This window comes from Chelonoidis abingdonii, chromosome 1 (genome assembly GCF_003597395.2).
Source record: "Chelonoidis abingdonii isolate Lonesome George chromosome 1, CheloAbing_2.0, whole genome shotgun sequence".
Classification (NCBI taxonomy): Eukaryota; Metazoa; Chordata; order Testudines; family Testudinidae; genus Chelonoidis; species Chelonoidis abingdonii.
Genome location: NC_133769.1, coordinates 104,550,323 through 104,570,953, shown reverse-complemented (window position 1 = coordinate 104,570,953; position 20,631 = coordinate 104,550,323). Strand labels below are relative to the sequence as shown.

Sequence of the window (20,631 nt, the reverse complement as noted above, 5' to 3'; positions counted from 1 at the left end):
AGTAAGAGCTAAGAAGGCAGATAAAGGCCCCAGCCCTGAAAAGACTTGAGCACGTGTTTAACTTTAAACACATGGCTATTCTGATTGTTAGATATATGGAGAGTCCCACTGAATTTAATGAGACTACACAGATGGGGGAGGAATAGCTCAGTGGTTTAAGTATTGGCCTGCTAAACCCAGGGTAGTGAGTTCAATTCTTAAGGGGGCCATTTAGGGAACTGGGGTAAAAAACTGCCTGGGGACTGGTCCTGCTTTGAGTGGGATGTTGGACTAGAGGACCTTCTGAGGTCCTTTCCAACCCTATGATTCTATGACAAGTTAAGCAGATTCCAAGTCTTTGCAGGACTTGGGCAAAAAGTGGGAGGTAAATTTATATATAACACCTTTTAAAAATTGTTTTAAAAACTGACCTTTCACAGCATGGGAACCCATTTTATTTTTTTGTAGGTCCTTTCCTTCCATTTGAGTTTAACCTAGAACTTTAAAAATGTCCACATAGAAATAATTTGAGTGTGCTTTCATTAGACACAATAATAAAAATATTTTAGCCTAATAAACACATTGGTTTTCAGCCTCATTCTTTAGGATAAATACTTTGGCAAATTTCATTTAGTCCAGGAAATGCTCATTACTTTGAGGAAACACCTTCAAATTGTCTTTATGAAAGTACTCTGAAGTTAATTGTCCTGTTCTCAAGTTATTTAGCAAGAAAATCAAGAATGAAAAATTACCTTGGTTTCAAGAGTCTGCTTCTTTTGGTCATAGAGAAATGGTATAATATTTATAATGTGCTTGTTTTCACTTCCATATCAAAAAATATACAAAAGCTTGCAAAATGCACCATGTAAAATGACAGGTTGATTGACAGTCCACTTTTAGTCCCTGATATATTTACATATTATTTAAAGAGGCACTGTCATCTCAAAAACTATATTTAAAAAAAATCCTTACCTGTGTTCTTTACTAATAGTGTAACAAAGCTACCGAATTGCATTACTATACAGAGTCCCCATGGGGTGACTGCATTAAATATTACTAGCTTGCCCACAGACAGCCCATAAAAGGTCTGAGTCCTCCCATGTGGAAGAACTTCTGCATTGGGAAGTAATTCTTAGAGGAAGTTGAGGGGTGGATGGGTATGTGTGCTTCCTGCGGGAGAGTGAAAGTGAAACTCCCTAGCTGCAGGAGGGTAGCTGCCTTTGGACTCCATTGCTGCAATAAACAGATGTGCTTCTGTTGTTTCACAGAGCTCAGACTTGCATTGTTATTGTGGGGACTGTGCCTGGCTATGCTAACCAACCACTAAGTAGACCCCAAGGCCACAGAACAATACTTGGGCCTTAATCCTGCAAAGACTACCATACAGTGAGACCCAGGGCCTGCCTAGAGCCCTGCTGCAGTCTGTAGGGGTCTGTGCATGTTCAGGGGCCTGCCCATATGGTTGTTTTTGTAGGGTCATGGCCTCTGTTATTAAGATCTGAAAGAATTTAAAAATCAAACTTACTTTTTAGTTGGTTTTTTATTGTATTTTTTTGCTAGATGAGAAACTAAACTAGACCTGTCAGCTTCACTTTTGTTTCTAGTCAGTTTCTCTCTCGCTTCTTTTTTTAAATTTTTATTAGTGCACTGCTGCCATATTTGGGATCTGCAAGTCCCTGATGGCAATATTTAAATTTCTGCAAAGACATGTTTGTGCTTTTAAGAAATGCACGAAAATATCCTTATTAGTGTTGGCTGTTAGGTTTTGTAAAAACTTTTAAAAAAAATAAGAATTAAAAATAGTTTCCTCTACAGTTAATTTGGGGCCAAAACTACCTGGCAGGTGGGCTCTACAAAACAATGTAATCCATATTCTGCCCTCATTTGCGAATCTCTGCCCTGATGCCACAATTAGATCCACATGGACAGAGTCCTGCTGATTTCAAGCAAAAATACAGCAAATCACTGTTGCAGCTTCAGTGAGGACTGGTGAGTGCTCAGCACTTTTGCAAAGCTCATTTATTAAAAGTGCTAAATATGGTTTTAGGAGCCTAATTTTAGGGACCTAATTTTGGAAATCTTGTTCCAGGTGCACAGGAAATGCCTGGCTGAATATCTGGCTGCACCAATTAGCACTGGCTGTGTTAGCCAGATTTCCATCATTCCGCTCATCGTGCCAGTCACATCCTGTAAAGAGGCAGACCTTTTTCAGCCAGGTTCTGTAGTGTACTCTGTAATTTGGTAAATTTGCCAGTAATCCCCTGAACATTGAGACTCAGGGTTAGTTTCCTCTATTCTTTGCTGCTTGGCAGGTCAGATAATTTTGCATACTGGAAGAGGTTTGATAGATACTTGAATGTGAGACCACAGGGGAAAACCCAGGGTGCTGCAGACAGTGTTGTGTGGGGTTCGCTGCTAAATTGTTCAGTGTTGCAGTATATTGTTAAACAGCAGCTGTGTCTCATCCCATAGGTCACTGCATCAAGAGGTGGGGGGATTGTGCATACTGTAGTTTCTAACATACTTTGTCAGCCTTCTAAATGAAGAGTTCTATATAAGTTGTGCTATTAATCGAAGACAGTGGGTTTGGTATGTGTAAAGATATTGACAAGAAGAATACCACCAAATAAAACCTTGAAAAAGCTTTGCCCCCGGGGCCAGCCCTAGGCCCAGGCACTGAAGATAAATACAGATGGCTACTCCCAGCTCCCTATTGCTAGGATGACTCACACAGTTCTTGTTAGAAGGATGAAGAGCAGGGGATCAGGCTCCCTGCTTAGAGGTGGTGGCAGCCATGTTTGCTTTTACTCCCAGCAGCTGAGCTCAATGCCATCAGGTGCATATAAGCAACAAAGTCTGCTCTCCAAAGAGCTTGCACCAAAGAGGTGCGGTCACCTTTCTCATAGGCCTCTCAGCCCTCACTCTGCTGTAATCCTGAGTGCCCGGTTCCTCTTCATGGCTGAGAGCCCATTCCTCTGCCCCACAGCACTGAAGGAGCAGGAGGGATTGGCAGCACCACTGGCTCAATTTCAGCATGTGGCAGGAACACCAGACATGGGACAGAGATAATGTGGTATATGGCCTTTAGATAGTGTACTGGATTGACCTGAAGCAAAACTTCAACAGGCTCTTTTCTTCTGTGAAAGCCAGGAAATCAGATATCCACACAGACTTGTGGTTTGTGATTGGGTAAAGTACAGATTAGTTATCAAGGTTCTATTGTAAGGTTTTAAATCACTGGGTTCAGGGTGGTCTTATGTATGGCCATGCTGGATGTGATAGAAAGAGGAACAGCTTTCCTGAGAGGGTTTAAACATACCAGAAACAATAGCTATATGTTGCTGCAGTGTTTGTTTGCTTTAGTGGCCTTCCTGAAAAAGTGTGAAAAATCCTTGATCCTCATCTGCAAAGGGAGTAAATTCTAGGAAGGAGAGCGTTAATGGTCTGATACTTCTTGGGTGTTTTGCAGTACAATGGTGAATCTGTTGCCTTTGTGCACAGAACCTGCAAACAGTTGAGAAAGGGGAGAAGGTTCCAGGGCTGGCTCCAAGTTTTTTGCCGCCCGAAGCAAAATTATTTTCCGGTGCCCCCTGGCCCCGCCCCAACTCCACCCCTTCCCTGCCTCATTCCAGCTCCTTCTCCAAATCCCTGTCCTTGCCTCCTCCCCCAGGCGTGCTGCATTTCCCCTCCCTTCCAGACTTGCCTGGGAGGGAGGGGGGAGAAGCGGAGCAGTGACGCTCTTGGGGGAGAAGGCGGAGGTGAGCTGGGGGGGAGCAGTTCCTCTGCCCCACCTGGGTTACTTCCTGCGACCCTCCCTGTGCCCCCCACCGCCGCAGCTCACCTCCGCTCGGCCCGCTCCCTTGAGTGCGCCACCGCCGCTCCGTTTCTCCCTCCTCCCTCTCAGGCTTGCTGCAAAACAGCTGATTCGCGTGGCAAGCCTGAAAGGGAGGAGGGGAAGCAGAGTGGCGGCGCACTTGGGGCACCAGGCGGCAGTGGAGCGGAGGTGAGCTGGGGGAGAAAGAGGTTCCTCTGCGTGCTCCGCCCCCAGGGTTACTTCCTGTGGCCCTCCTTGCGCCCCCCCCCCCACAGTCGCAGCTCATCTCCGCTCAGGGCTGGCTCCTGGCTTTTTGCACCCCAAGGCAAAAAAAAAAAAAAAGAGCCGGAGTGCCGCCCCTTGGAAAGTGCCACGCCAAGCACATGCTTGGAGCAGTGGTGCCTAGAGCCGGCCCTGGGTGATGCATGCAAATGTAGGCATAATTAAGGGAATGAAGGCTGCACTACAACATTATTCCTTTCAGGAATGCATACGGAATAGAGATAGAGGGAGGGTGCAACATGAAGCGGCTGCAACCTATGGTCCAGGGGCTAACCAGCTTGAACAGTACGTGCACAACTATAACTGAAGACTTCTGGTAGGGTTCTGGCAAACGTGATTTGCTGCTTCATGTCACCCTTCTGGAGTACTTCTATATGGACCCCTGTTGCGTGTGTACGTGTGCACCTAGATGCATGAGGCTGCTCTCATGGATGTTGTCTGACCATGATTACTTAGGTCTTTCTTTATTCAAATTCAATTCTTAACCAAAGCTGCACATGTCCTGTTTTTATAACTTTTAAGTATACCCTCAAATTAACACTCTAAAACCACCGGATACACTTCAGCAATGCAGCGAGCTGCTCGCACAATGCCAGTGCATTCATGTTTACCTACAGGATGATAAATCTCCCAGACAACCATCCCCTGGACCTCAGCCAGCCCATCACTGCACCCTGAAACTAATGTTTTAGATCTCTTGTGTAGGCTGTGTGGTGTAAAGTGGGTGTGTGGTCATCCAGATCCCTTTCAATACTTTTGGCCCTGGCTATGTGCTATATACCAGGCTCTGACTAACTTTACTTCCTGTTGATCTTTTCTCAGCTGGATTGCTACCTGCTGCCAGTAGGGGGCCACTTTTGCAGCCTTGGGTTCCCCCTCTTCCTACCCCACCTATGGCCATGGTCAGTTCCACCCATCTTTACCTCTTCCTGCCTGTACACATGACCATTAATACTAGTTTTGTGAGAGGAAGAATTACACTCATTGCAGTAGTGTCCACAGGTCCCAGCCAGACTCAAGGCTCCATTGTTCTAGGAGCAGTACAATCAAACACTTGAGAAGATACAATCCTTGTCCTGAAGACCTGGCATCTCAGGCCACACTCCTGTAATCAGATCTCCGTGGCCAGATCTTTTATCTGTTGGGAGGAGGAATTCATGAAAGGATAACTGTCCAGCTGAGCGGATCTGATTCCAGGATTGGGCCTCAATGTAGGGGTTCTAATCCTGCCAAAACTTGCACACTTGGTTAACTTTATACAGGTGAAGAGTCTCATTGAAATCATGCATAAGGCTTTGCAAGATTGAGGCCTAGGCATATAGTCATCGTGCACTTGTTTCAATTCCCTGCATAATTTTGAAAACATTTCAGGAGAACAAGGCCCTTGATTTGTCTTGTCACATTAAATTATGTGTCAGATAAATTATTGGTCTCCGTGAAAAAGACTCCTAATGTGCATGGGCACATCTCATTCAGCCTGTGTAGTTTTTTAAAACAGAAATCTGATAGCTGAAGGCAGGAAGAGGATTCTTCTTGTACATGGGTCTGGGCAAGTTTTGAATGAAATCCAGCAGAAAGGCATCTAGCAAAAATTGTGGTCCTGTATTGTATTTAGAAGAGCAAATGATTATCCTGGGAAATATCTCGTCCCCCTGGGATGAGAAGGAGGCACAGTAACGTGACCCTGTTCCTGGTCTACCAGTACTGGCTTCACACTGTGCAACCTGAGCTGTTGAGTCTTTCTAAGTGACTTCCTTCATCTTGGATAGCTAGGTGCAGCTTCTACCCTGCATCTTCACCGCCTGTGTTAGCCATCATTTTCAGGGTTCACACTGGATCTGTCCACTTGGCATAATGCCCAAGGTGATATTTTGGACAAGCCTTCATCGCTGATGGCATAGCTCCAATGAGCAATCCCCTATTTCAGTTGTTACACCTCCTCCACCAAGATGAGGTTCAAGTCAGACTTGTGGGGGAGACTCCCTATTAAAAGAGTTCATCAAGTCTGTTCCAATGTTGGACTCTCAGGCCATTAAGCTTTCACAGTTGCACAGGAACAAACCAAATGACAAATTAGTGCTACGACCAACTGACTGTCTGGCTAAGTGTTGAAGAAGAAGAGAGGATTGTATTTAGGGTTGTCAGGTGTTCGGTTTTCGACCAGAATACCGGGTTGAAAAGGGACCCTGATGGCTCAGGTCAGCATTGCTGACGAGGCTGCTAAAAGTCTGGTTGATGGCACAGAGGGTCTGCACGGCTCGCGGAAGTAATGACAGGTCCCTGCACCCCTAGGGGCAGGGGTGGCCAGGGAGGCCATGTGTGCTGCCCCCCACCCTGAAAACCAGCTTTGCAGCTCCCATTGACCAGGAACTGCGGCCGATGGGAGCTGTGGTGGCGGTGCCTGTGGGTGAGGGCCTCGCATGGAGCCTATCTGGCCGACCCTGTGCCTAGGAGCCACAGGACATGTTGCTGCTTCTGGGAGCCACCTCAGGTAAGCGCTGCCCAGAGTCTGCTCTGCACCCGCAACTCCCTCCTGCACTCCTGCCCCAGCCTTGAGCCCCCTCCTGTACTTTGAACCCCTTGGCCCCAGTCCTGAGCCCTCTCCTGCACCCCAAACCTCACATCCCCAGCCCCACACTGCAGCCTACGCTCCTAACCAGAGCCCGTACCCGCCCCCCAACTGCTTGCCCCAGCCCGGAACCCCCTCCCACACTCCAAACCCCTCGGCTCCACACCCTAGCCTGGTGCCCTCTCCTGCACCCCCAAACCCTTCATCCCCGCCCCCTGCAGAGGCTGCACCCCCTCCAGGCAACAGAAGAAGGAGGGATGGAGTGAGTGGGGGCAGGGCAGGAGCAGCAGGTGGGATAAGGGTGTTCATTTTTCTGCAGTTAGAAAGTTGGCAACCCTAATTGTACTGTAGATTTCAGATCATTCAAAAGATTTGTATTTACTCAAAAGACAAAAAAGCAATTTTGTTATTTTGCAGAGAGCTGGATTGAAAGATGTCTCAATGAAAGTGAAAACAAACGGTATTCCAGTCACACCTCTCTGGGGAATGTATCTAATGACGAAAGTAAGTAATTTTTCATTCAGTTTAAGTGAGGTTATGGGTATGCCCATGTGCAGAAGTTAACTTGTTAAAACATGCCATCGTAACATTGACGCTTATATTCAAAAACTATCTTTCTTTCATCATGATATTGAATATATAAAGAAAAAAGTATATGCCTTACAATGAGGGTAGTTCTACACTGCAATCCAAGGGGTGATTTCAGCTCAGGTAGGAATGTCCCGCTAACAGAGTTAAAAATAGCAATGCAGACAGAAGGTGACTGGCTTCAACAGGGCTAGCAATGCAAGTACATACCCTGGATTCTGGCATGTTTGTACAGCCCTTGCTAAAGCCTGGGCTACTGCATCTGTACTGCTATTTTTAGCAGTACTGCAAGTGTACCTTGGATCGCAGCATAGGCGTAGACTTAGTTGCACTGTGCTGTTTTTCAAGGCAATGATTTGGTAAATGAAGTGAACCGTGTTGTACAACACAAAAAAACAGTTACACTATACACGGGATTTAAAACTGTTAGTTATTATTTGTGTTGTGGTAGCAACTACGGACACCAGTCATGGACCAGGATTCCCCTGGGCTAGGTGCTGTACAAACAATCGAAGTAATGTAAAATAGTGTGTATTCAGGTTTCCAAATCCAGTCATTGTTGGAATGAAAGAGCGTTTCAGTTGTGTAGTCTAAAGAGCCAGGTTACTGTGACAGCTGATAATTTTATACATGTTTTCATTGGAACGTTTGCTGGCCTCCCATTAAAAGTGTATTGAAGAAGAAGTAGTGTTATCTGTTGGTTAGATCAGGATACTCAGAGCCAGGGCTTTGGTAGGGCTCTGCGTGGGCACAGGGGTCTGCCTGAATAGAATAGGTTGCAGAATTCAGGGCTCGCTGTATAAAAAGTTATGACCTGTAAAATGCAACTGTCAGGATTAGATCAGGAGTAAAATCATCTGTTTTGTTTTTAACAGGTGACCACTAGACACTTGGAACGCAGACTAAAACAATAAACAGTGGCTTAATAAATCCATCCTAATGTATATCACATTTTTAAAAATAGACTCTCAGGTTACAATCACATGTTAAATATGCCCTTACCTATGCTACTACTACCTTAGGTTATTAAAGCGACAGTGGCAATTTTAAATCTAGTCAGAGGAAAAAATATTTTAATTATCTTCAGTTATAGCAATTTTAGGTGTTGCTTGTAACATGTTTAAAAATCAGGCAGAAATGATTTTTGAGATGAGTTTCTCTTTAAAATTCTTCTTCCTTTTTTTATTAACCATTTACTTCCCCCCATTTGGGTTTTTTCTTTTCATTTTACTCAATTTGGATAGAGAAAATAAACAACGTAAGTCATTTTCCGTCTCTGCATTTTATGTGTTAGCCCATGCTACAATATATGTTTGCATTTCTTACTCTGCAGGAGATTGCTTAGGTCTAAACATAAACACTTTTAACTGAAATGTTTTAAAAATCCATTTGTTTACTATGCTTTTAAAAAACGAAGACAAACAATCCGCCCACCCCATATTTTGCATCCAATCTACCCGACTGTCCCCTCTCCTTTTTCTTTTTTTTTTTTTTTGCATTAAGGGAGAATTACTCTGAGGATGTCCAGTTGCTATGGTGTTGATGATATGACAGTACAATAATCCAATGGTCCTTTTTATACAGGGACTCTGCTCCCCTCTGCTCAGGGATCTAGGTGGGACAACCCTCTACTTTAGAAATATGGGAAGAGAAGAATGATTGGAACCTCCTGACACTTGTTTGTGACCTTCAAATTGAGAACACATGCTGTAATTCACTGAAGCAAACTGATGAGTATAGTTGAGAACCACTCATTTGCCAGGTTTTATTTTAGAAATTAAGGAGTTTCTCTGCAAATGATTCTGGCAGATTCACAACAATCATTTGTTTTTCCAGGTTTTGTGTAGACGGAGATCATTAATATCTTATAACATCAATTTCAAACTGTGTGCTAAACCTGAATAAAGCCATCTTTCAAGTGATGCCTGACATGACTTAACTCCTAATAGCCGAAGAGTTCAATGCTGAGCAGTCATACTTTTCAGAATGCTCACAACGTCTGCAGACCCAATCCAAAGTCCATCAAAGTCAGCGGAAAGACTCCCATTGACTCTGAGCTTTAGATCAGGCCCATAGTCCAAGCCAATTGGAGTCTTTCTTTTAACTTTGAGCTTCAGATCAGGCTCTATCTGATTAATGTCTTATAGTATGGATAGCTCTTACTCCAGAGCTTTCTGTTCTGGATCTGCAAAGAGTATGTTGGTTCTGTGCAGGTTTGGGCTTGTTTGATTGGCTAGTGATTCCACTGCAGGTGGAGTTAACTGGTGTCGAGGTCACTTTGGGTAATGTTCTTTTGCTTTATAGCAAGTATTAAACCTCCTCTAACTCCCAAGTGTCCCCTGAGCATCTAAGATGGCCACTTCATTGGTGGGCCAAGGAAATTCCGTCTGTGGTTTATCAGTGTATTGTAATGGGTCTTCTGAGAATCAGGATCAGGGAAAGAAGTGCCATATTTCAAGTGTCTCTGTGCTGATTCTGCTTCCCAATGCATCTGTGAAAGGAGTTTATATGACCATGTGTCAGTCTCTCATCTCTGGTAGCCTGTTGGGCTGATGTCAAGGCATGTGAAGTCATTGGCTCAGCATCTATACCTAATCACAGGCTTTTCACCTCAGCCTCAGCAATTTTAGGAGTACTTACTGAGACCCTTGGGACTGATGTCTGAATCTCAGGACTTTCTGTGATGCCATGCCTGCAGACCCCACAGAAGCCATGCCTGCAAAACCCCGAGCCATAAAAGTGACATTGACTCAATGCACCTAAATTAGCAGATATATTTTTCTGAAATATATGTGGAAAGGAATTGCCATAGCTAATCTGAGCTGAGGTCCCCATCTAATTCAGTATCATGTCTTCAACAGTGACTCATATCAGATATAAATATTTCCTGGGGGAGGAAAACTGTCCATTTTCCAGCCATCTCTAGTCAATTAGACTTGTGCTCCTAAGTCATGTAGGTGCTTTGGAAACTCCCAGCCTGTACAAGGAACACAAGATCTGCCCTCGGGGCCAGATTCTCACCCATGGCTACATAACAGTGAGAGATATGGTAACTATTTACCTTCATCTAGCTCAGTGGCTCTCAACCAGGAGTCTGGGGTCCCCTGAGGGGCTGTGAGCAGGTTTCAGGGGGGCTCCCAACCATGGCTGGCTTTGGACTTGCTAGGGCCCAGAAAGCCAACGTCCTGCCATGTAGGACTGCAGCCCGGGGCCCTGAGCCCACCACGTGGAGCTGAAGCCTAAGCAACTTAGCTTCACGGTGCCCCCTATCGTGTGGGGCCCCGGGCAATTGTCCTCCTTGCTACCCCCTAACACTAGCTCTGGCTTTTATAAGCAGAAAAAACATTGTTCTGACACAGCTTGGCTGTGGAGTTTTTATAGCGCATGCGGCAGGGGGGAGGCTTATAAAGAAAAAGGTTGAGAACCCCTGATCTAGCTCATTTCAGCACTGGGCCCACCAATCCTAAGAACAGTCAGACCTAGTGTGGAAATTTGACAGGGGAGGGGCTGTTCATCTGAAAACTGTGGAGCTGCTTGGCTTAATGACCTCTGCTTCCACTGCGTCTCAGGGGTCCTATCGCACCCATTGAACTGCATGGGGATGACGTGAGGGGTCAGTACCTTCCAGATGTCCCAGCAGGTATAAGGGGAGATTCTTCCCAGCTGCTTGACAGACCTAGAGACTAAAATCAAAATTTTCAAGTGTCCACTAATTTTACATCCCTCAATTTGTGCATATACAACTTAACATGTGTAGGGGTCTGTGTTTCAAAGCTGCTGAGCACCCCCAATTCCATTGACTTTGGTTGGAAGTCTGACTCTGAAATTTCAGGAATCTCTCAAGCGGGGCAGCCAAAATCATAGACTCTTATGAAAACTTGGCCTTGGTAGCATGTGCAAACCACAAACAGAGCTGCATACTGATAGCCTTTCAGCAAAGCTTCCAGTCAGGAGAAAGGCAAAACCACTGGCCAAAGAAACGCTCAGGGTTGAAGTTTTTTGGTTATACATAGTAAGTGGACCCCATTTTTTACATTTTGTCTTCTCCTTACCCCTTCTCTGGCAACTTGGGAATTGCAGCACTGGGGGTCAGGGGAGACTGTCTTTGCTGTAGGGTGAAAGAGAGGGCCAGGGTCTTATACCTACTGTAAAGAAGAAAAATAATTGATGTGAGATGTTTCTCTCCTCATCCCTATTGCCATTTGGAGAGTGTAGGGGCTAGGGTGTTTTTGGGACCTAATTGTCCCAGTCTCTTCTTGGCTGACTGGGCCTTTCTGGCTGTGGCTATTATAGGGTTGCCAGGTGCCTGTTCTTTACTGGAATGCCTGGTGAAAAAGGGACTCTGGCAGCTCCGGTCAGCACCACGCACTGGGCTGTTAAAAGTCCAGTTGGCGGTGCTGCTGGTCTAAGGTGGACTAGTTCCTACATGTCCTGGCACTGTGCTGTGCCCCAGAAGGGGCTAGCAGATCTGGTTCGTAGGTAGGGGGGTCATGGGGCTCTGCACACTGCCTTGAGCACCAGCTCTGCACTCCCATTGGCTGGGAACCATGCCCATGCCCCAACCCTGAGCCCCCCTCAAACCTGGAGCTCTATCCTGCATCCCAAACCCCTCATCCCTGTGCCCAGCCCCCCTGCACCCCAACCCCCTGTCCCAGCCTTGATCCCCCTCCCACCCTCTGAACCCCTCAATCCCAGCCCAGAGCACCTTCCTGCACCCCAAACGCCTCATTCCTAGACCCACCCCAGAGCCTGAACCCCCAGCCAGAGCCTTCATCCCCCCAACCCATTGCCCTAGCCTGGATCCTCCTCCTGTACTCCAAACCTCTCAGCCGCAGAGCACCCTCCTGCCCCCCAAATACCTCATCCCCCACACCAGAGCCCATACCCCGAGCTGGAGCCTTCATCCCCTGCACTTCAACCCCAGCCCAGAGCCCCCTCCTGCACCCTGAGCCCCTCATTTCTGGCCCCTCCCAGACCCTGTACCCTCTCCCACACCCCAACCCCTTGCCTCAGCCCAGAGCCCCTTCCCATACTCGGAACCCCTTGGCTACACTGCCAAGCCTGGAGCCTCCTCCTGCACCCCAAACCCCTTATCCCTGGTGCCACCCTGGAGCCTGCACCCCCAGCCAGAGCCCTCACCCATTTCTGCACCCCAAGCCCCTGAGTAAGCCGGGTGAAAATGAGTGAGTGAGGGTGGGGAGAGCAACCCATAGAGGAAAGAGGGAATGGAGTGAGCAGGGTTGGGGCCTCAGAGAAGGGGCGGGGCATGGGTGGGGCCTTGGAGGAAGGGTGGGGCAAGGGTGTTCAGTTTTATGTGAGTAGAAAGTTGGCAACCCCAGTCATTGAGTCCTTCACTTAGTTTCAGCGGGGGAGCACGGCCATCTTCCCTGCTCAGTTGTCCTGAAGGTATAATTCAGCTGATGTTCACAGGCAGCATCCTGACTGCTGGATATGTCACTGAGAGAGCCGACTCACTAGCTCAGCTCCTGGAGATGAGGTGCTATTTCAAGTGCTGTGCAGCTGCCGTGTGCATCCGCAAGTGTGTGCATGCAGACATAGGATAGCCCTCAAGTCTTTCAAGTGCTTTTCTTCAATTGCAGCCATAGAGGTATTGAGAACTTTAGTGTTGGAAGTACCTTGAGCCAGGATTTGTTCCCATTTCTATATTTTTTTTACAGAATACTTAGCATTCATTTAAATAACAGTAGTTTGTTTTAATGTAGGGCACTGTTCTGTGGTGAAGCAATAAAAGAATAAACACAAAAGTAAAGGAAAATGACACCCATTATTATCTCCTTGCTGTACGAATGGTTGCAAAACCTGACCTGAGGCAAGATTGAAAGAGAACATTCCATCTCCAATTTCATGTCAATTTTGCAAAACAGGAAAAATAATATTGGCTGTATTTCTTTATGAAAAGAAGGCTAAATATAATGCATAGCTCTGCTATTCAATTAGCTAATGAGATCACAGGAGTATATTGTATAAAGAAGAAGTAAGCAAGCCTGTACACAAAAAGGCATACGGGCATATGTTTATTTTCATACCTAAAACTCATCTCCCCCATCACTCCTCATTCAGGTGCAATTATCCCTCTCCACCTCACCAAGAAAACACAAAGAAAAACCAAGCTACCCCTCAACCTCTCTTCCATGAGACTGCCTTCTCCTCACCTCCACTTCTAAGCAGTGCTTAATTTGTTTCCGGGCTGAGCCCTGGCACCTCTAGGCTTGGCAATTCATAGCCCTGGCACCTCTGGGGCTTGCTGCATCAGTTATGAAAGTAAAAAAAATTGCTTGAGCCCCAGCACCTCTTTCATTATAAATTAAGCACTGCTTCCAAATGTTAGAAAGGAATGAAAAAGGATTGCAGGATTCATATATATTAGTGTTCTGGAACCAGCAACAGCCCCTTCAGGTCTCAGTTCCTTGGTTTTACTATGATGTAATCAAAACCACACAATACCTTTTTAACCTTGCAAATCCCATTTGTTTATTTTACATCTCTAGAACACATGGATTATCATTGTAATTAATTGGCAGTGTTTTAAACAAGCACTTATTTGTGGCTATGATGTTACAATTATGAATGATCACCTTTTGCTTTACAAAAATATCATCTAATTTTTCACCATCTTAGACACAACTGGAGTTCTTAATGGTAATCTTTCCACATTCATGATAATTTCACTTAAATGAAAATAACATAGTGAAACAGGTAGCTCTAGAGCTGATGACAAAAAAATGATCTTTTGGAAAATCTGGGCTTTTTGCCCAACAAACAAACCAAAATGTGGTGGTGGTGTTTGTTTTGTTTTCGTTTTTGTTTTTTAATCAATGAAAAATATTTGCCCAAAACCAGACAAACTGAAAAAATTCTGTTTTGTGACAAAAAATATGGATTTTTTTTTGAAGAAGCACTTTCATGAATATTTTAGATTTATTGAGAATCCAATTTTCAATTTAAAAAAAAAACTGTTGGAAAAATTTTGAGCACCATTAAGCTCATTCCCTCACTGAGATATAAAGGAGGATTTAGTATGTAGGCTGCAAAGTCTGAAAGGAGGAACCCAGGAGCAGACGAACCTTAGGAGATGGTTTTACCTGGGGTTTGTGATCTTATAATTAATTTTGGTGTTCATAATATTAAGTGCCACGGAGGAATGAGTTTGGACTATTCATAGTATATAGCTTGTGCTTGCTATCAGATTGGTTAAAGCACCTGCTCATAGCTCTTTACATGAAAACCCAGCAACTAAATGGATGGGGGTAGCAACTATACTGCTGTATAATTTAGATACTGGTAAGATATTTCATATAGTGTCACATGATATCCTAAGGGAAAATTAAATCAAGCTGGTATAGATGAAAAGATGATAAACATCTCAAAGCTAGCTTATTGACCAGAACAGACAGAATAAGTTTAGAAATTACAGTCTGTAGAGGGAACAGCGTCCTCTGGGTTTCACAGGGTCTGATACTTGTTCCCATTTTGTTTACCATTTTTGTTAATAAATTAGACAATAAAGTGGAAAGTACTGAGTTAATGTGTGACCTTATGTCTGGGGAGAATAACCCTAAACATAACAGGAAGAGGAGGCTTAGGGACAAATTCTGGCCTCTTATGCATGACTCCTGAAATAATAATTGAAGCCACCTTTATGCATCTGTTTATGGATTTTGTCTTAAAAATCAGCAACATTGGAAATGACATTGGTGTGCAAAAAAGTTAGATAGTGCCATATTGTAGGGGGACTTGTAGTGACATCTGTATTTGGGTTGCCAAACACTTTCCTTTATGAAAGATGCTTGTGATCTGTTCTCTGCAAACTCTCACACCTCCATTGTTTTTTGCAGAGCACTTTTAATGTTCAACAGGAGGGATGCCCTCCTCCGACTACAGAAGTGCCTCTTCTTTGTCTCACAAAATTCTCTTTAGGTTTTGCTGAGAGATAAACTGCTAAAAATGGCCACTTCTCTTCTCTTATTCATTTTCCCTCAGGAAAGTTTTGGCAGCCTGCTGGAATAATAACACACGCGCACACATACAATTCTAAGGCTATGTCTACATTGAAATGCTACAGCTGCAGTGCTGCTATGTGCCACTGTGGTGTAGACATTTATTACAGCGGTGAAAGGGTTCTTCAGTCACTATAGTAAGTCCATCTTCCTGAGGGGCAGTAGTTAGCTTGACAGAAGAATTCTTCTTTTGACCTAGTGGTGTCTACACTGGGTCTAGGTTGATTTAATGACGTCGAATGGAATGTGAAATTTCTTGCAGCTCTGAATAATGCAGGTCAGTGGTTCTCAAACTTTTCATTTTGTGGACCACTTGAAAATTGCTGAGGTCTTGGTGGACCACTTAATGGGATCATTCCAAATGTTGTTTATACTGTTAGCTAACTATCGTAAACCGCTTTGGATAAAAGCACTATATAAGAAAACCTTAATAATAATTAATGTTTTTTTGTTCTACAAATAAAAGCACACAACTCATATTTTCATATCTGTAGTTTCACCTTTCTAATGTGATGGATGTGCCCTTTCCCCTGCCATGGCAGCCCCCAAGCTGGGACTGGGAAGGAGAAGGGGGGGTCTCTCCCCGGCAGCCGCAGCCCTGGAGCTGGAAAAAGTCACCTCTTTCTCTGGCCACCACAGCCCTGCACATCCCAAATTCTCCCCCACCCCCACTTCTCATCCCACTGCCCTCTCCCACCTACCTCCTATTCTCCCCAAGGCCCACCTCACCTTACATGTGCGTCTTCTCCAGGGTCCAGACACCTAATTATTGGAGCCATGCCTGCGCGGCTCCAATGATTAGGTGGGTGGCACTTCATTCTTTCATGTGCCGCCGTCCAGGCGCACACCTTAGAGGGAACTATCCGCAGACAACTATCCGCACAGTCAACTTGTGGAACTCCTTATCTGAGGAGGTTGTGAAGGCTAGGACTATAACAGCGTTTAAAAGAGAACTGGATAAATTCATGGTGGTTAGGTCCATAAATGGCTATTAGCCAGGATGGGTAAGGAATGATGTGCCTAGCCTCTGTTTGTCAGAGGATGAAGATGGATGGCAGGAGAGAGATCACTTGATCATTGCCTGTTAGGTTCACTTCCCCTGGGGCGCCTGGCATTGGCCACTGTCGGTAGATAGATACTGAGCTAGATGGACCTTTGTTCTGACCTGGTACAGCTGTTCATATGTTCTTATGAACAGAGTACACAATGTGCAGACCACCTGAATGGAACTTGTGGACCACTGGTGGTCCGTGGACCACAGTTTGAAAACTTTTTGATGTAGGTTAAGATAATTTAATTTTATAGTGTAGACCAGCCCTGAGGTTGACCTCATGCTGCCCGCATCAAAGCTGCAGCAGACAGTGTTCTGGGAATGTCTGGGAGATTCCAGAGCAGTTATAGTGTGTATGTGGGGGGGAATCAGGTTGGGCTCCCCTTCCCTCCCTGGACATGGCCTATAGCCCCTCTGGGAGTACCATATGTGGCAGAAACCAGCTGGGTGCCCCACGAGACCCAACAGCATGTTTCCTCCCCATCCCCTAGGGACACATCAGGGGACTGGACCTCCTCAACTTCCAGGACAGAGAGAGAGAATCAGTCAGGGCAGGCTCCCCCGGTGAGAAAGTTGTTACAGATGTACATAACAGGTTTTGTTTTCGCCCTTTTCCTTTTTAAATAAACCCTGTGAAATTACCTTTTAAAAAACTATTTAAATTTGTGCAGCTATCCGGTGCACTGAATGAGGCAGGTGTCCTGTGTAAGAAAGCAGAATGTGGTAATGTAATTAAAGATTGTATAATATGCCTATGCAAAAGGGGACAGAATTAAGGTTATACAGATGACCATAAATCTGACATTTCTTAACTTTCAGGTGAGACCCTTCCTTTAATATAACCTAAATCAGTCCCCTTTAAGGAAGTCAACACTAAAGTGCTGGGCAGCATTAAGTAGAGCAGTGTTTCTCAGCGTGTGTCCTGAACCCGCCTGGCTTAGCTGAGTAGGAGGAAGGGCACAGAGAGATTCTACAGTTTCTTCTTTCATTTAAAAAAATGTTGGTCTCCAACTATTATGATTGCAAAGAAAACCTTCAAAAAGTGAAGTGAGTGTAACTGAAGGAATGTAGGAGTTTGCGGAGAGTCAAAAACAATAGCACTAAAATGTGATCTGAGCCACTCATTTAAGTGGGTGCTCACTGGGATGATGATACTTTAAATGGCATCATTGTTAATTATTTCACTGCTCATCAAAGCACGTAAGAAAGGAGAGGAGGCAATATTGCCAGTTTTTGTGATGATTGACTTTTATCTCAAGTATCGTGGTATCTGGTGTTTTTCTTTAATTCCCAGCTTCTGGAGTCCTGTGATTATGGGAGGCTCTCCACTTTCACTTTTTTAAAAAAATCCAATTTTCTAGCCCTTGTGGTGCAGAGAGAACCTGGAAAATGTGGCACTTCATGATTCAGAAACCAGGGGACAAAGATTTATTGGTTTGTTGTTGGTTTTGGCCCGTGACTCATGGGTTTTGAACATTAGGAGTTGGCAGTACTGAGGAAGTATTATATTAAGAAGATATACATCAACATTTCCCAAAATGGGTGTAGGGGATCTGAGAGAACTAGCCAGGAGAAGTGTGGAACATGTATACAGTTAAGCTGTGTAGCAACACATGGCAAAGTGGTGGGGGCCAAAGTTCTTTCAAATAGGCTGGCTAACTCAAGGGGTGAATGCAGCCTTCAAGAAGTACCCAACAAGATCAGGAAGTACCACTAGGTGCCATTCTGGCTCCCCCAGAAAGTGCTGGAAGGGCATCCCGGAGCATTCTGGCATGACTCAATAGTTAGTTAGTACCCTTTATGCCTCTGGCATTTAGGGCAGCAACAAAGCTCCTCTGCTCCTGTCTGTTTCTGGCAAGTCTTTCAATGGTTCCCCAGCTTTTCAGCTGTGCCCCAGGCTTTTCAGCTCGGCTTCCACAGCTCTTTGCCACGTCATTTTCAGGCAGCCTCATTTTTGCCTGCCTTCAAATGTCCATCTTATTGCTACTCTGGTGAAGAAATCAGTTTTCATCCGAAGCACACGGCCAATCCATCTCCAACACCTCGTGGCAATGATGGTGTTCAGATTTGCTTGGCTGCACTGTGTGAACAGGTCTTGATTTGAGATTGTCCTGGGCCAAAAGATGCGAAGGATTTTTCTGAGGCAGGTTGTATGGAGTGAAGACAGTTTGGACATGTCATACTTTGTCATTCCCCCTCATTCTGCACTATAAAGTAATGTTGAAAGTATGCAGTTCTGATAAATCTTGAGTTTGGTTTTGGTGTTGTATTTTGATGATTTCCAGAGACTATATTTAACAATCCTCAGAGTCTTTGCCAGAGGAGGGCAGCTTTTTGCTCCTGCCAGGTTCAACCATGCTGGATTGGTCTGTGAAGGAGGGGCCAGACAAAACAGACACCGTGATCCTCCAGGTTGGGGATTAGGCACAGGGCTAATAACCCTGTCGCGTAAAAACCAAAATGTATTACAGAAACAGCGTGGAGAAATTGACCATTATTGCATGTGTTGGCTTTCAAATATGACTCAAGGGCTAGGTTAAATTGTGAATATTCTGTAGTTAATCCTGTATATGGAGGAGATGTGCTGTCTGATTGATGGTCCATGTGCTATTACAAACTAGGAAATGAGGAACCTGGATATCAGTACATCTGGGAGTTCTGGTGACAGCAGAGATGTACTGTACATTACTTAAACAGCCCTCCTGAAAGGGATTCTGATACCATCTAATACTTCTGAGTATGTACGCCCTTGCAAGTCACATTTGCCCAGGAATTATTTAAAATGTATTTTTTTAACTGTTATAAGAATTGATTAGGACTCAAGGCTCAAGTGGTAGAGTGGTTGTGTGCTGTGGTGTTGAAGGTCCCAGATTCTGACTCTTCTAATGACCATGTTGGGATGGGGGGTTGTTACATATGACATAACAATAACCCCTATACACAACTCCTCTCTCATTGTCAGGGCCTGCTGCAAGCCAAAATATACATAGTTTTAGCAGTGAACTAGTGTAGGGGGACCATTTTACATATTTCCAGAGTTTAGTCTCTATTTTTGGAAGGCTGTGAAGTCTGACAGATTTCTTTGAATAGACGATTCCTTATCAGCTCTCAAATGCCTGAGCAATTCCCACTGAAATGACATACCATTTTTTATTTCTCAATAGATGAGGAAAAAGAAAATAACAGAGCATCCAAACCACACTCTACTCCAGCTACTCTGCAATGGTAAGACTCCTTTTTTAAAAAAAAACAACCCTTTGATAATTCCTTATCATTTTCATGCTCTGTCCCCAACTAAAAAGACTGTAGGCCTGAGAAACCTCACAAAGCAGTAGTGTTTTCACTGCATATGGGCATTCTATGCGGTTACACTCTATATGATAATGTGTCTTGCTGGTTGTCCTAATTATGTTTTTTGTACATGGAGCAAGTTCAGATCCAGTTTGCATAGGTCCTTTGGGCAGATGTATTTGCCACCTAAGCAATGAGGGTTTTGGTTTGGTTTGTTTAATTTTAAAACGATAAGGAAAAATAAATGCCAAGAGTTTTTCAGTCTTCAGGACCCCGATTCAGCAAAGCACTCAACCAGGTGCTTATGTCCATCCCTGTTATATGTAGGGTTGCCAGGTGTCCGGTAGGGAATGCCTGGTTGAAAACAAACCCTGGTGGCTCCGGTCAGCACCACTAACCAGGCCATTAAAAGTCCGGTTGCTGCAGGGCTGGCAGGCTCCCTACGTGGCTCCGTGTAGCTCTCCAGAAGCAGTGATGTGTCCCTTGGCTCCTAGGCGGAGAGATGGCCATGGGGACTCCATGTGCAGCCCCTGCCCCGCCCTGAGCACTGCTCCCATTGGCTGGGAACCACAGCTAATGGTAGCTGCTGGGGGCAGCACCTGTGGGTGGAGGCAGTGTGCAAAGCCACCTGCCCACGCTCTGCCTAGGAGCTGAAGAACATGTCGCCACTTGCAGGGAGCGCCCAAGATGAGCACTGATCGGAACCCACATCCCGAGACCCCTCTCACACCCCAGTGCCCTGCCCCAGTCCTGAGCTCCCTTCCACACTCAAACTTCGTTCTCTACCCAAACCCCCTGCCTCAGCTGGGAACCCCCTCCCACATTCTGAATCCATGGCCCCAGCCTGGAAACCTCTCCTGTATCCCAAACCTCTCATCCCCGGCCCCACCTCCAAGCCTGCACCCTTGTGCCCCAGCCCAGATCCCCCTCCTGCACCCTGAACCCCTTATTTCTGGCCCCACCCCAGAGCCTGGACCCCTAGCCCACAGTCCGTACCCCCTGCCACACCCCGAACCCTTCGGCCCAGCCTGGAGCCTCC

The 20,631-nt window shown here is 45.3% G+C and overlaps 1 protein-coding gene across 2 annotated transcripts in view; it reads left to right on the top strand.

The window, feature by feature from the left end:
- Positions 1 to 20,631, top strand: part of RFX4 (regulatory factor X4) — a 132,425-nt gene that overhangs the window by 20,208 nt on the left and 91,586 nt on the right. For both annotated transcript variants that reach the window (XM_032769700.1, XM_032769699.1), the window contains exons 2-3: positions 7,062 to 7,148; positions 19,466 to 19,526. In XM_032769700.1, coding sequence (XP_032625591.1) covers positions 7,062 to 7,148; positions 19,466 to 19,526 — 148 coding nt within the window. The remainder of the gene's footprint in view (positions 1 to 7,061; positions 7,149 to 19,465; positions 19,527 to 20,631) is intronic.